Here is a 15,349-nt window from a genome sequence, read left to right as displayed (position 1 = left end):
GCCACATGGCCCAATCTGCTCCAGATTTTGGGTGCATGGCCAGTGAACGCTGCCGAAGACATCGAAGCGGATCGCATGGAGGACGGCGCGCGAGCGTCGGCGGTGGCCGGCGGGAGGCGGTGCTGGAACATCCGCGGTGGCTATAGGCTTGAGCGGCGCTTGGCTGCGAGGGCCGCTTGAGGCTCCGCGGAGCTTTAATGTTGAGTTTGGAACTGCCCTGGAGACAGAGTTATACTTTTCCTTTCTCCTTGGGGCTGACTTGGAGGCAGAGTTATTTCTTGCTTTTCTCCTGTTTCTCCGTTCATTTTCATTTCCTCCTCCTCATACACATCATATTCAGCTTGCATAGCTTCCAGATCCCTTTGGTTTTCCAGCATTTTCAACTTCTCTTGCTGAGCAAACACTTCCTTTCTTTGTGCAGCTATTTCACTCTCTCTGTTTATTTCAGCACGTTTGGATGCTAAACGTGCAGCTACTTCTGTTTTTTTAATTGACATTTGACTTCCTGCTACGCTACCTGCGCCAGCTCTCGATACAGTAGACCCATATACTGATTTGGCATCGTCTCTCTGAAGTAATTTAACGAGTGATTTCTTCACTGCGGCAGCATCGAACTCTTTGCCTATTTCTGAGCAACGTATTTTCAACAGAGCAACTACTTCCTTAGTTACTGAGGTGCAGCTATCCATTCGCCGTCTTATGTCTTGGCTTGGTGTGGTCAATGCACGTAAGCTGTCATACTCCTGCTTTAGGTGTGACTCATATCTTTCTAAAGTAGCTGTCATACTTTCAAGACTCTCTTTGTCACATTCTTTTTTGAGTTGGCTCCTAATGTACTGAACCTCACCTTTGAAGCTGACATAAGTTAACATAAACTTTCTTTCCTTTTTTGCACTCTCTTCTTTTGCATAGTTAAGCCATTTTTCGCTTGGTCTACGCTCTCTTTCTGATCGCCTAAGTTGTTCAGATTCAGAAATTGGTTCCTGACTCTCTACGCTATGTGCTTGCAGACTGTTATCAATTTCAGCAATGCGTTCTGTCATTTGGTCTCTTAATGTTGCATCTGTTTCAGTTTCTAACTTGGTTTGTAAGTCTATTTTTTCTTCTTCAAGAGCCTGAATTACTCCCTCAAGTACAAGAGCACTCTCTTCACTTTGATCCATTTTCTGAATTATTAATAATACAAATCTTAAGCAAAACCTTAAGCTAAACTTGCGCTATAAGTAATCCTCAGTATTAATTTCAAATATCAAGCATACACATATAGAACCAAACAGGAAATCCAAAGTAGGAATATCTAGTTCCTTAATAACACAGGCCAGAAATATTCACACAAAATATGCACACAATGGCCTTTCACACTTAATTTCAAATATTTACAAGTGATAATGTTTCTTATCAACTAAAACCTGAAAGCCAAAGGCTTGGTGATACCACTCACGACCACGGCGCGCTGTTGCTCTTGTGATTACTTGTGGAAACGGCGCAGTCTCAATCCTTGTCCTGATTGCAAGCCGCCGCCATATTTTGCAAGTCACTGCAATCGCAACGCTCCGAGCAGATTGCAAGGTTGAAAGACGAGCGGTAGTTTTCTTCAAGCTGCAGGCGAGTTGTAGTCTTCAAGCTGCAACGGTCCTTTTTCCCTCTCCCCCATCCATCTCAGCATGGCTGGCGAGAAGTTCACAGCTTGCTTTCACCGTGCGGTCTCCCTCGTTGTTCTCTGGCTTCGAGCTGAGCTGCATACGGTGCACGTGTTCACTATAGCTGCTCCCAACTTTTCTCACTGGTTGATGAAGATGCAACGCTCCGACTGATGGTTCCAAACGTTTATTAAAGGAATTTTCTGTCACATAAACGCCCAAGACCACCGTGAACACTGCAATAAAATACACAGTGGCAAATATACATCAGTTAAACCGTCATGTTCTCTTATATAAATTGTTCAAATTAAACTTATTACACATATACAAACACAAGAATATTCCATTCAATTGTCCATACCGTATGCCCCTCCAACCAGAAGGTTAGGAGTTGCTAGAAGTCCATTTCTTCCAAATTTCAGTTCTTTGTCTTTCCTATTACCGCTTGCAAAAACCAACTGAGTATGAAACGAAACTTACAGCCCTTTATCGAAAGCATCACGTGACCAAGTGATGACGTAATTGCTGAAGTGGTCAGATAACGTTATTAACCAAACCAAACAGTATTTCCCAAAATATACATAAAAAATGCTCGACTGCGTTCGCTACATAGGGCTTTGGCCAAGATGGAAATACGCAGTAGATGTGTAAAACGTATATTGTAGAAATTAATAAAGTTTGAAAAAAAAAATTTAAATGTAATGAAATATTATAATTTCTCATGAGGAATAATATGTTATTTGACCCTGATGTAGTAAATTCACACGTTGACTAAACATGAATTTTACAGAAGACTTCAAATGATTTCAGAGAGGGATTTTATAATACACAAAGATTTTAGTTCTTGGCTATTGAAAACTTAAATGATCTGTTATTGCTGTTTAAAGTATTTACATACAATGGCTAATAAATATTGATAAATCAATTACTATTCACATACTTTGTGACATAAACTTTAAAACATGTTGAAACATATCTGCCTAATAAAATATGTAAACAAAACAATTTTCATTTAAAAAAGCATTTGCATCTTAAGTATAACCCAAAGTAATTTTTATTTCCAAAAATATGTAACAATCTTGTTCTTAATGCTGCTTAGGATTCACACATTGTCAAAGTTTTTGAGGTGTACATACTTTCTGTTTTGACTTACTTCAGTGTAAAAAATTTGAAGGTGGCTTAACTTGAAAGTGAAAGTCCTCCTGCTGCCTTGAAAATGCTATTGAAATGCTTTTTGTAGCTCAGATTTTATTGTCTCATCTTTGAATAAGAAAATTTTAAAGACAATGTCCAGAACCATAAACAAACACGGAGAAGCAACCTTCATTTATGCCACACAAATCTGGAATGAACTTCACAATTAATGAAAAATAGCAGATATTAAATTTATTAATAAATAACAAGTAACTCTTTAAAACTGGATAACAGGCATTTTTGGAAAATTATGATAACATGTTTTCCAAAAACTTTGCATTATCTTAAAAACACTCTGAAAGTTATAGTGGCTGCCTGGTCTATTACTTTCTTGGGAACTTATGACATCCTGTGAACTGTCATGGAACCATGCTGAACATAATGTCACTCTGGAATTGTCAATATATCATGTTGCTACTGTCACTAATATTGACTAATAAGTCAATATTAGTGAACTTACCCGGTTTAATAATCAATAGCATTATATTAAGGTCATTGTATGAAAATAATTATAATCCGGAACTGACAGGAGTTTGTCAGCACTGACATACCATGGCCACCTAGTGTCAGTTGTAGTGGCACCTAGTGGTAGCTATTATCAGCTGTCGCAGAAGAGGTCCCATCTGACATGCAGTCAGTGCAGGTGTTGTCTTTCTCTGCTAAGTCGGATCACCAGCTGTATGTTTAAATATGTATGAGAATTATGTTTTAATTAAGATATATTTTATTTCTATTTGTTTGAACAAAAGTTATTCATACATTCTATCTGAAAGAGATAGAATGAGGTCACAGTAGCCTGTGCCACCCATGGCCACTTGTGCCACCTTACTTGTGCTACTTGTACCACCTTAACTGGTGGTAAGGCGGCACCGGGTAAGGTGGCACAGCAGCCCGTGGCCATGGGTGCCACGGGCTGCTGTGACCTCATTTTATCTCTTTCAGATAGAATGTAGCATATGAATAAATTTAGTTCAAAACAAATAGAAGTAAGTGGCCATCTTACCCAGTGGTAAGGTGGCCACTTGTGCCACCTTACCACTGGGTAAGATGGCACAAGTGGCACCTTACGGCAGCTGTCAACATGTTTTCACTGAGGCTCTTTATTGGAAACTGAAATTTGAGATTGTATCCAAAATAGACCAGGGCGTATTTGCTTTTTTGAGGGAACACAACACTTTAGAGGAAATGCAATACTTTGTGAATTATAAATTCATTCATATTAAATCTGACACAGAAGCTGTCACCAAAGAATATTCTATTCCTATTCTATTGTTTTCCCCACTAAGCATATTTAAATATGCTGAACTATGTATAATACAATTAAAAAATACTTTAAAAATACAATTGTTTATAAATGTGTCTGTTTGTGTAAGGTCTCCAGTAATAAAACAGCATGTTATGAAAGATTAAATGCGCAAATTCGTCATTGTGCCTGCCAAACGTATAACGCTGAGTGGAGCGGTCGACCGCTCTAAGATGGCCGCCCTAAATCTCGTCAGCGACAATAGGCGAGAGCGGTCCATGAGGCGTTGGAGGTGCCAGTATGAGGTTGCGGCAACCCTTGGAAGGTGCTGAAGTCAGCTGAAGCCAGTGGCAACACTGACAGCTAGACCCGAAAACAGTGGCAGCCGTGACACCTGCCACCGGAAGTGCCACAGTAGGTGCGGTGTCACGATTTGCGCCTGCTGTTTCTCTGTAATGCTGCAGTCGTAATGTTGTTGGCTGTAATAGTAAATCTGTTAGCTGGAGTAGTAAAGCCGTTAACTGCAGTGAAGCTGTTACTTGGCACATCATGCAGTAGTAAATGTGTTAGCTGCAGTGAAGCCGCTGGCTGCAGCAGTAAAGCTGTTAGCTGCAGTAGTAAAGCGGTTTGCTGCTGTCTCATTCACTATGAGCTCTGTTTCAGTTCTATATGAAGGCAGGGGCCGTCATTCAGGAGGATATTTCTGAGGCATCTCTGATTGTTGGAGTGAAGAGGCCCCCGGAGGAGAAGGTCATCCCCAGGAAGACGTATGCTTTCTTCTCCCATACCATCAAAGCTCAGGAGGCCAACATGGGTCTGCTGGATGACCTGCTCAACAAGGTCAATTACACACTGTTCTTCCTCTTAACTACTGTAGCCTATTAAGTACTCTGTGTTTACAAAGAAATATGCTTTTGTCAAATATCAAGGACAATCTCAAAGTTTTTTTTATCAGTTATGTGTGCCAAAGCTTCACACTTCTAACCCAACACACACTTCTTCTCAGACTTCCCTGTTCAATCTTTAAAGGGTTCCATGGTTAATTTGCCTGTAGATGTAAATTCTGTATTAAATTTGTATGTACCGTATTTTCCGGACTGCAAGGCGCACCGGATTATAAGACACATGCTAAAACATACGGTCAACAAAAAAAAAGGTAATGGAAACAAAACAGTAAGTTTAGTTGAACTTTATTCGACTATGTAACAATACACTCACGTTATTTTTTATTCTTCTTCCTCAAATCCATCAAAGTTCTCCTCTTCTGTGTCTGAATTAAACAGCTTGGCAATTTCGCCATCAAACATGCCAGGTTCCCTCTCATCATTGTCAGAGTCAGTCTTGTTGCCAGGTGGCTGTTCAGCAATGATGCCGGCTTTCGCGAAAGCTTGGACAACCGTTAAGGCAGATACATTAGCCCAGGTATCCACCATCCATTCACACATGGTGGCATAACTCACCCGGCGCTGCCTCTCCATCTTAGTAAACGTGTGTTCGCTGTCTGTTATTCATCACTCCCACGCCGCTTGTAACTTCTTTTTGAACGCCCTGTTTACACCAATGTCCAGCGGTTGGAGTTCTTTTGTTAATCCTCCCGGAATGACAGCAAACTCTGAATTAGTTTGCTTCACTTCCTTTTTCACAGTAGCAGTGAGATGGGCGCACATGGAGTCGCAGATGAACAGGGACGGTGATGTGTGGAAAAACCTATCTGGTTTTTACCAGAGGCGTATGCTGCAGAACTCGGACTACAATTCTCTGACTGGTTTATCACTGCCAGCGTACGTACTGTACACTTTACGTCTCTGTGTCAGGGACAGATTTTGGAATTCAGTCCACACATAAGGCGTACCGGATTATAAGGCGCACATATGATTTTTGAGAAAATTTAAGGCTTTTAGGTGCGCCTTATAGTCCGGAAAATACTGTGATACAAATAAACTCCTAATTACTTAAAACAATTAAAAGTATTTTGTTATATTTTTCACCCATGGAAGTCACCATTTTTTCACCTTGCTGGGTTAATGACACAGTTGTGTCTGTTCTGTATTGGAATCTACAGAGGAAATGCAGGAAGGCTAACTTTACCCCAGCCCAGTTTTTTTTAATCATATTGTGCTTGACTGGTGTAATGCCAGACTGTATGACTGTGTAGGCTGTAATTAAAAAAAAAAACAGTGATGGATCATTTACCGCATGACAAAAAGAAGAGCACAGTGGGAAAGTGCCAAACAAAACTTCCGAAGAACCTATGTGTGCACTCAATATTTCTGTCCTTATCACTTTTAGTCATTTGTATTTATAAGCAAAATTGACGATTGTTACCTTCGCAAGCTAAAAGCAAATGCCGTGCTGACAGTTTTTATCCACACAGTGCCTAAACCTCACCTGGTGACTCAAAAGTGAGAGACAGACCAGAGACAGGAAGTGTTTGGAGCTCTATGAAATGATAACGGAGCTATTGATACAGCTGCCAGTACTGAATGTGAAACAACCAATCTGACACTGGACGGAAGACCTATTATGACTTGGACAAAACAAAAATGATTGACCACTGCTGCAGTTCACTTCAGTGAAATTTATTGTGCTGTTCTTCAGGCTTCAGGTGAACAAAAGAGGAGATGTGCAGTGCATATATAGAGGACGTCCAAGGCAGGTTAAAAAAAAAGAGAAAAACCAAAACAGCAGTACCTTCACTGCAAAAAGTCCACATTGCAAAGCTATCGGCTTTTCAATGTGACCTCTTGGGAGTCTAACCACAGACTGACTCCCTGTGGTCCTGAGCCCTTCTTTATAGCCACAGACTCCACCCACAGGAACATAACAAAAAGAAAAAAATAAAACAGTTATTTCTAACTAAATAATCATAGCACTGAGAAAAAAAACAAACTTGTGACTAAAAATACAATATTTAATTTAATAGAAAACACTCCATATGTTCTGATGAGCTACACAGTGGATGAGCTCATAAAATGAGCTCATCCACTGTGAATCCTTCCCAGTGTGCCACAATTCGGAAACTGTTTGAAAATTTGAACCGGGAAAATGTTTGACTCTGAAAATAACAAGTTAGGATGGATATACAGATACAGGAACACCACGTGTGCACCACAATGAACTGTGCCAGTTTGAGTTGAAACAAAAAGTAAGTTGTCGGTTGTGCGAATGTGTGTGCGTGTGTATGCAAGTGTGCAGGTGTGCTTCCTTGCTGGCACTTTACTACATCCTAGCTCGTGATGACTCCTCTGTCACGATGACCAGTGGGAGTCTGGATGTAATCTCCATCTATATTCCATGAAAAACAATAATAAAATCAACTTTGTGTTTTTCAGGAAGTTCGTCTTATTGACTATGAGAAGATGGTTGACACCAATGGTTACCGTATTGTAGCATTTGGCCAGTGGGCTGGTGTTGCAGGTATGTTAGGTTCTCCTCTGTTTGTTTCAGCTGGTTGGTCATTTCTCAGCATTCCTTAGGCATAATCAAACATTATGATGAAACTGTAGCAAATGAGTCATACTTTGTAATGAAATCAAATTTCACCTAATTGGAACCAGATTTTATTGGAGCTAGGTCTTAGGCCTGGTTCACACTGAAGACCTTAAAGTGTCACAGACATGACTTACATGACTTGAAAAGATAAACTACTGTGCTTTCATCCTGTGTACACAAAAGTTTTTAATACTTTTTCTCACAGTCTACTATAAATTCCTCAGGATTGCAGAGTGATGTTATTACCAAGTACTACCCGGTAACTACTCAGTTGTGAGGATTTCAGCAAAGATTTGAGCAATTTATCCAAAACTGCACATAAATCGCTCACATATTCATTGAATCCTCACAACTTCCTGTGTTTCTGTGCATTCAGCCTGAGTTGTTTGCGGTTTGACTTACCCTCATTACATCACTAGAAGGCGCTGGTGTAAACTACCCAGTTACTACAAAGGAAAACAGCGACACTCTGCATTGCTGTGGAATTTATAGTAGTCTGTGAGAAATATTTATTATTAAAATAATAGGATGAAAGCACAGTAGTTCATCTTTTGAAATATTGTAAGTGATTTTATCGAGTCAGTGACTCAATTCCGATTTTTTTTTTTTTTTTTTTGTGAAATCTGATTTCTCTATTTTTTGTGTGTGTGGTTGTTCACATTTCCAAATAAATGTGACATGTAGTGATGTGCTGTGTGAGCTACAAATGACCTAAAAGCTTTCTGCATGTACAGCAGAGGATGCCGAAGAAGAAGGAGTTTTATTTATATAGCACTTTTTCAGCAACAAGACGGATCAGAGTTCGTAACATCACACATAGCGAGCATGCTCAGTAGATATAAACATGGATAATGGTGTAAAATAGCATACCTTGCTATTTTAAAGTTGTTATCCACCCAGAGCCAGCACATTAACAACTTGATCCTCATTATCGTCCACCATGTTTGTTGCTTTTCTTCGTTCTTCCGTGTATCAGAATGCCGAATAGTGATGTTTATCAGTGATGTACAGGTCGGATGAATGCCACCTGGCCATACAGACACGGGTCACATTTGATCAGAGAAGTGTCGGATTTAGGACTACATATCCAAGTGCACTGGGTTGCATTTGTACAAATCCAATTTGTGGTGTTCACACACCACAAATCGGATCTGTAAACCTGTATCTGATCTAAAAAGATCAGATACAGGTTGCATAAGGGCAGAAAAATCGGATTTCAATCACTTCAGGCTGCAGTGTGAACATAGCCTTAGATTTTAGGGAGACCAAACAGAAAACCAATTTTTGGTTGTTAAATGAATGCAAATTCCATTTAAAATGATTAAAAGTAATTGTTTTGGTTATCTTTTTCATCAATCTAGGTATATTAAAATGAAAATAACTCCACTTTCTTGTAGGAATGATTAACATTCTTCATGGTTTGGGACTTCGTTTCTTGGCTCTTGGCCACCACACTCCTTTCATGGTGACAAATCTATTCTTAATTCATTTGATCTGAATCTGCCCAGAAATGTTTCACAGGAACAAACAGAAGCAGTCACCTCTGCTCTCTGATGTTCACAGCACATTGGCATGGCACACAACTACAGGAACGTCAGCCAGGCCATCCAGGCTGTGAGGGATTGTGGTTATGAGATTTCCATGGGACTCATGCCCAGATCCATTGGCCCCCTCACCTTTTGCTTCACTGGAACAGGAAATGTCTCCAAGGTACACAATTGTTCAATATTCAAACATTGAGAATGGAATTAAAAACAGCTGAAGCTAAGAGAAAATCCCTGATCTTTATTTTTAAATTCATTTTGTATTTTGTATTCCTTTAGGGAGCCCAAGATATGATCAATGAGCTTCCTGTTGAATATGTTGAACCTCACGAGTTGAAAGATGTCTCTGAAACTGGAGGTATGACGTTTCTTCAGCAGCACTGTGTAGCTCAGCAGTTCTCAAACCTTTCAGACTGAGCTCCAACATTGAATAAAATGGCCACAGTCTCACTTACACAATGGAAAAATGGCTTCTGTGCAGTATCACATGTTTATCACTTTGCCCTTCACTAAAAATTTGGTTGTGTCTTGCTAAAATAAAGAAGAAATAATTTTACATTCATGTAATTATGAGCCATGAACAGCTAAACTAAACCTGTTTTTAAGAGTCATAAAGTTCATTTGTGCAATGACTCTAATAAATTTATTGAAGCTTTTTTATTTCAACCAGGAAATTCCTTCTGATTTCATTATTGTCTTAAACAGATCAACATGGCCACGTTTACATGAACATGAACGGCCAATCAGAATGACAATGCATCACATAAATACCACAATCAGAATATTCTGATCAAATTAAGATCTATTAAATTGTAATCTGAATGAGAGGGATAGTTTGGGACAATTGATAATTGGTTACCAACGGTGAGTGGAGATCAAAAGAATGAGATCACAGATACAAGCAGCTGAAATGAGTTTCCTCTGCAGGGTGTCTGGTCTCTCCCTTAGAGATAGAAGCTATGACAGGGACTCAGATTAGAATCTCTGCTTCTCCTCATCCAGAGGAACCAGTTGAGATGGTCAGCATCTGGTTAGGATGGACACCTCCTTGGTAGGAGACCCAGAGGATGACCAAGGAGGGACGACTTTCCTCAGCTGGGGAACCTTCATTTATGCCAATTCCCCGGAGAGAGGGAGGTCTGGGCCTCCCTACTTAGGGACCTGTAACCCGACCCGTATAAGGAGAAGAAAATGGATGGATGTGCATGTCAGTGTTTCTGTCCTGAATAAAGCCTGGGGCATGTAAAGGCATGTCATGATTAGTTAATTATTAATTATCAATGAATTTTGTGCTCATATAAACAATGCATTTGGATTATTTAATTCAAATACATTTTAATCTGATGAAGGATCACTGCACATGTACACAATCAGATTGTAGGATAAAATAAATCCATTTAGTTCAGTATGTGTTGTCTGACAAAATGTGTCGACTTTAAACTTGGTGTTGTGTTCTAACAACACACTAACAGAGTTGTTCTTCATAGATATGAACAAAGTGTATGCCACAGTTCTGAGCCGACGCCACCACCTGGTGAGGAAGAGCGATGGCAACTATGATCCCATGGAGTATGAGAACCACCCAGAACTCTACACCTCACACTTCAGAACCAGCGTGAGTTACTTTTCTTCACTCCCCCTCCTCGCAACGCCTCCATGCAACCTCCCAGGAGCTCCTGTCAGTCACTTGGAGCTCTCATGTTCCATTCAGCAGCAGGAACTAATATCATAATGTCCAGCAGTATGAAAATTAAAAACTGCCCTAATTAAAAACTATAGTATAATAGCACTCTGTACACAGGATATTTATCCACATTTTGTGGGTAAATGATTGGTGTGTCAGATATGAGATGTTGACAATTTCTAAGTAAAGAAACAAAGGGTTACCTTTAGGTTAGTAAACCTGACATTGTTTTCTGTAATGCTTCCAACATACACACAATAATGCTTCTTGTGATATTCTTACATATTTTAATATATTTGTTGCTTATATTGTTGTGCAATATTGCTTTTAGGTAAAATGGCAAAAATAGAAAATAGAAATTCAACTTAGAGCTCCTTGATTATGACAAAATTGTTTTTGTCAATATTAAATATTTAAGCAAGTATTCACTGGCTTGGAAGAACAATAAATTTATTGTTAAAGGGCTATAGGGTTATCTAGAATCAGATTTTTAAGCTTTAGATTATGTTATTCCCTCATCAAAAACATCTCCAGTGTTCCTTTGATTCTTTCATGCATCTTTGAGAAATTCTATAATCTCCCATGGCAACCATTAAGCTTTGCAAAATTCCTGGTTGGCATTCAGCTCTTCTAGACTAGTGGCAGCAGCTGTTATCAAACACCTGGCGGACCTCGACTGCTGAGCTCATCATAAAAAGCTTCTCAGTCCAATCTTCCTAAGAATGGTTGTAAATGACATCATGGAGAAGCATGGTTACGATGATGTGCTGAAGTCAAAATCTGGGAGCTTCTTAAGAGACAGAGACCCAATTTCAAGGTGACAAATTTGCAAAGTCAAGTTTCTTTTAAAACCTCCTGACTACCAGTAGTTCAAATTTGTCCTCTGTATAGGACATTTCTAAACTTGAATATCTCCTACCTACTGTATACTACTGAATTAATTCCTTTTGGTATCTACAGAGGACATTTAGGGCTTTTCAATGATACCATATGTGAAGGGGTGGGACTTTTATACGTACCTTTTTCTTATCATAAAAATGGCGTACATCAGTACAAGCACATTTTATAGGAAAATAAAAAGTAAGTGCATAAAACTTTTTATTGTGCAAATTTTGGTTTAAAATTTTGTTGGCATATTCTAAATAAGTCTTAGTAAAATATTAAAACATTCTATGAATTATTTTGACTGTATTTTATCATAGTATTTAAAAGTTGAAAAATTGTCCTCTGTAGTGGACCCAGAACCTTCTTACTAGGCAACAGTGCTCAGTTTTGTCAGTGTTAAATCCATTCTTATGTTGTTGTTTGGATATTTTCTTTGGGACAAACTGGTTGCCATCAAAGTTCAATTTCAAATGTATGGCATTCCGATGTCCACTGTAGTGGACACATGATATTTCAAAAATAAAAACTTTTTTCCCAAAAAAATGCTTTCAGTATTCTAATTACCTTACAAAGATTGTGAAATAAAAAAAAATGGTGATTGGACAATATTTTTCTTCCTGGTAGTCAGGAGGTTAAGTCATTTTTGATATATACTGCTACATTTTTATAGCTGAAGGTAACTTTATTGTGCCATATAATGTATAATATAATATACATAATACTGCCCCTTTAAAACAAGGAGAAGTTTTCCTAAAACCTTTTTGTTGTTTCTTCCCTTAGTCTTTATTTAAATGTTGATATTGTGTAAAACGCCAATAAAATCAATAATTAACAATCCCCTCAGGATGTTCCTATCACAACTATAAATGCAAATTCAGTTCTTGCCCACATCTAGTCTGCATTTTGATCAACCAAATAGATTTTTATGTGACTTAACTTTTCATCTACATGTAACCTCCGTGTAATAGAACTAAAAAACGAATGATAATAAAAACTCCAGTCACATGGGAAACCAGTGACTTGGAGTTAACACATACGGTAAGGGTCTGCAGCAAATAATGTGATGCTGATGTGACATGGAATTATTTTTACTGCTTGACCTTGAAGTGGAGGAAAGACATTATTATTTACTTATTATCCTTCCCCATTCGAGCCACAATGCTGTTCAACCTCCATGTGTGTCTACATACCTGCTTTAACAAGATTCCCAGTCTACACTGACTTGGCTAGCTTTAGGTTAACTGTATATTGTAACACGGTATTTAAAATTAGTTCAAATTCTTTCCCTGAACGCAAATAATTCTCCTGGCATCATGTTTAATTCCTAACATTATGTAGTCGTTATTTTGAAGGCAGTGTAGGTTTTGCCCTACACTGCCCCCGATGGGTGTGGCATGTTTAAAGCAACGTTGTAATTCAGCGGTCCATGTGAAGGAACATGTTTCTTAAACCAGTCAGATGTGGACGAGATTATTTTACACAAATGAATATCTCCACTACATTGTTTTAAAACGACCTGGCTACACATCGACAAGGCCTTAGTCATCATTCAGAGTTTATACGCTGACTTGTAGTTTCAACCAATCATTGCAACTTTTCAGCAAATCTGACAAATCACCTTGTTTTCTTTTTCTTCTTTTCTGACCAATCACTGCATTTGGCTGAATTTTGATCAATCCCCTTAGTCTTCTTCTAATTTAACTTCTAGTTTCATTACGTCTCTTTGAAAGCTGAACCTGCAAGATGAAAGCATGTGTAATTTCTTTTATTTATTTATTTATTTCTTTTGCAAAAACCATGTTGAGATGTTGTGAACAGTTTGCTTATACTGTTTATACAGTCAGTGGGTGTAACTTGACATGTGGGACATCTCCCCTGCACTTCCTGTGTCTGTGCCCTTTGTGGCCTGCCTTTTTTAAGATGTCCAAATGTGATTTTCTGAACCGTCTTTAAATGCACCACAAGTGAATGCCGGTTGCACCCGTGGTGTTAGGATGTGTAATGTTCAGCAGGTAGCTAAAGTTAAAAGGCAAAAGATTTTTGGTTTCAGATAATGTTTTCTAAATGATGGTTAATATCATATTAAGCTAAATATACTAATGTTGTCATTACACATGTTTCTTCCCTTGCCATCTAGTGCCAGGAATAAACCCAATCCTCTTTAATTTCTGTAAATAAGATGTGCTCACTGTTGCTTTTCTGATATTTAAAAGAAATCTTTATTGTCACAATAGAAAGAGTCAGGGAGGAGACTTAGAGCAGAGGCCAGCAGCAGGACGCTGATGCAGGGTCTTCTCAGGTAAGGAGGGATTGGAACTTGCTCAGAAAAAGATAAGGAAAGGGAAGGCTCTGTGTCTCAATTTCAACTTTTTATGACCATTTTAGGGCAAAAATAAAGCTGAAATAATTAGCATCTTTAACCACAACGTTTTGAAAGAGGTGCCACAAAATCTGCAATTCTTGGCCACAATAATGATAAAAATAGTGCAAGCTCCTGGAGGGGCTTATTTAAAATGATAAAAGATAATGTTTTATTGATCCACTAAAGTGGGGAAATTTTGTTTGTCCCAGTATGGCACACAATAATAAATAAAGTAGTAATGATAATAATAAATATATGACAATAACTAACAATTAGCAGTGATAGTCTTAAGGACATACAAATATCGCTGTATATATTGCTAAATCTATATTCAACAATTAAAATGCACAGCTCTAGACTATGTGAGTATTATAAAGTCTGATAGCCTCAGGTAGTTCAGTTTAATTTAGTACCTCTTCATAGTCTCTGAAGAAGATTAAAATATCAAAAGAAAAATTGAATAGTTAAACACATGACATAGAAAATAAATAATTGTAAAAATGTTTAAATTTTATTGCACTAAGCAGTTGAAGGTATCATGTATTCAAATTTGAGCAGAATATAATCCATAAACTGTGTTCCTTGCTCACTTGAAATTCCAGAGGCTTGCAGACACCACTAGAGGAAATCTTGCCCCTTAAGTATTTTTTTGTGTCTGTGTCTTTAAAGTGGCCCAGGATTAGTTGAACATGTTGGCCTAAATATGTCGTAATTTTCCTGTTAGCTAAAAAGTTTCTGATCACACAGGCCGACCAGAGGTACGCGCCATTTATTGTTTCATTTATGAAGCTGAAGGTAACAGCAGCAGCAAAACACTAGCTTTGTTGACCAACTCTGTCCTCTTCCTCTGTTTGGTTCTCCTGATCTTCTTCACCTCTTGTGCTTTCTACATTCCCATCGACTTGAAAGCGCTCCAGTTCAAATTGTAAAGGCTTAAAGACGTTACTCATCACTGTTTTGGCTGGATAGAGCTAGGGCATTTGGACCTGTACAAGGCATTTACCCAGAATGCATTGCACTGTGAACATGGCAACTTTCATATGACAATATTTTATTAAAATTTATAAAAACTAAATAACCTACAGTATTGTTACTGTATTTTTAAATACAATAACTAATGATACAGTTAACAATAACTAATCCTTGATCAGTTATTGTTACAACTAATCATTGATTCCTTTCAATGCAGAGTGTGTTGGGTTTGTTTGTTCTGCTACAGGAGCCGACGCTCATTTCTCCTCTTTGTTGTTTTGAACCTTGTAGTTTTGGTAATTCGGTTCCCCAGCTGTTTGGTGCAGGATGTTC

The 15,349-nt window shown here is 38.4% G+C and overlaps 1 protein-coding gene and 1 long non-coding RNA gene across 5 annotated transcripts in view; one reads left to right on the top strand and one right to left on the bottom strand.

Annotated features, from left to right (window-relative positions):
* aass (aminoadipate-semialdehyde synthase) overlaps window positions 1-15,349 on the top strand; it is a 106,008-nt gene that overhangs the window by 57,838 nt on the left and 32,821 nt on the right. For all 4 annotated transcript variants that reach the window (XM_088006671.1, XM_088006673.1, XM_088006674.1 and 1 more), the window contains exons 3-8: window positions 4,741-4,917; window positions 7,410-7,494; window positions 8,967-9,034; window positions 9,133-9,279; window positions 9,393-9,471; window positions 10,601-10,728. In XM_088006671.1, coding sequence (XP_087862797.1) covers window positions 4,741-4,917; window positions 7,410-7,494; window positions 8,967-9,034; window positions 9,133-9,279; window positions 9,393-9,471; window positions 10,601-10,728 — 684 coding nt within the window. The remainder of the gene's footprint in view (window positions 1-4,740; window positions 4,918-7,409; window positions 7,495-8,966; window positions 9,035-9,132; window positions 9,280-9,392; window positions 9,472-10,600; window positions 10,729-15,349) is intronic.
* Window positions 1,812-2,128, bottom strand: LOC148159546 (uncharacterized). The gene is made up of 2 exons (XR_015763118.1): window positions 2,002-2,128; window positions 1,812-1,876 (listed from the first exon to the last, which is right to left on the bottom strand). It is a non-coding gene; the product is annotated as an uncharacterized LOC148159546 (long non-coding RNA).

This window comes from Poecilia mexicana, unplaced genomic scaffold (genome assembly GCF_051168715.1).
Source record: "Poecilia mexicana isolate PSO_F unplaced genomic scaffold, ASM5116871v1 scaffold_6, whole genome shotgun sequence".
In the NCBI taxonomy this organism is placed as follows: Eukaryota; Metazoa; Chordata; class Actinopteri; order Cyprinodontiformes; family Poeciliidae; genus Poecilia; species Poecilia mexicana.
This window is presented reverse-complemented; position numbering and strand designations above follow the sequence as displayed.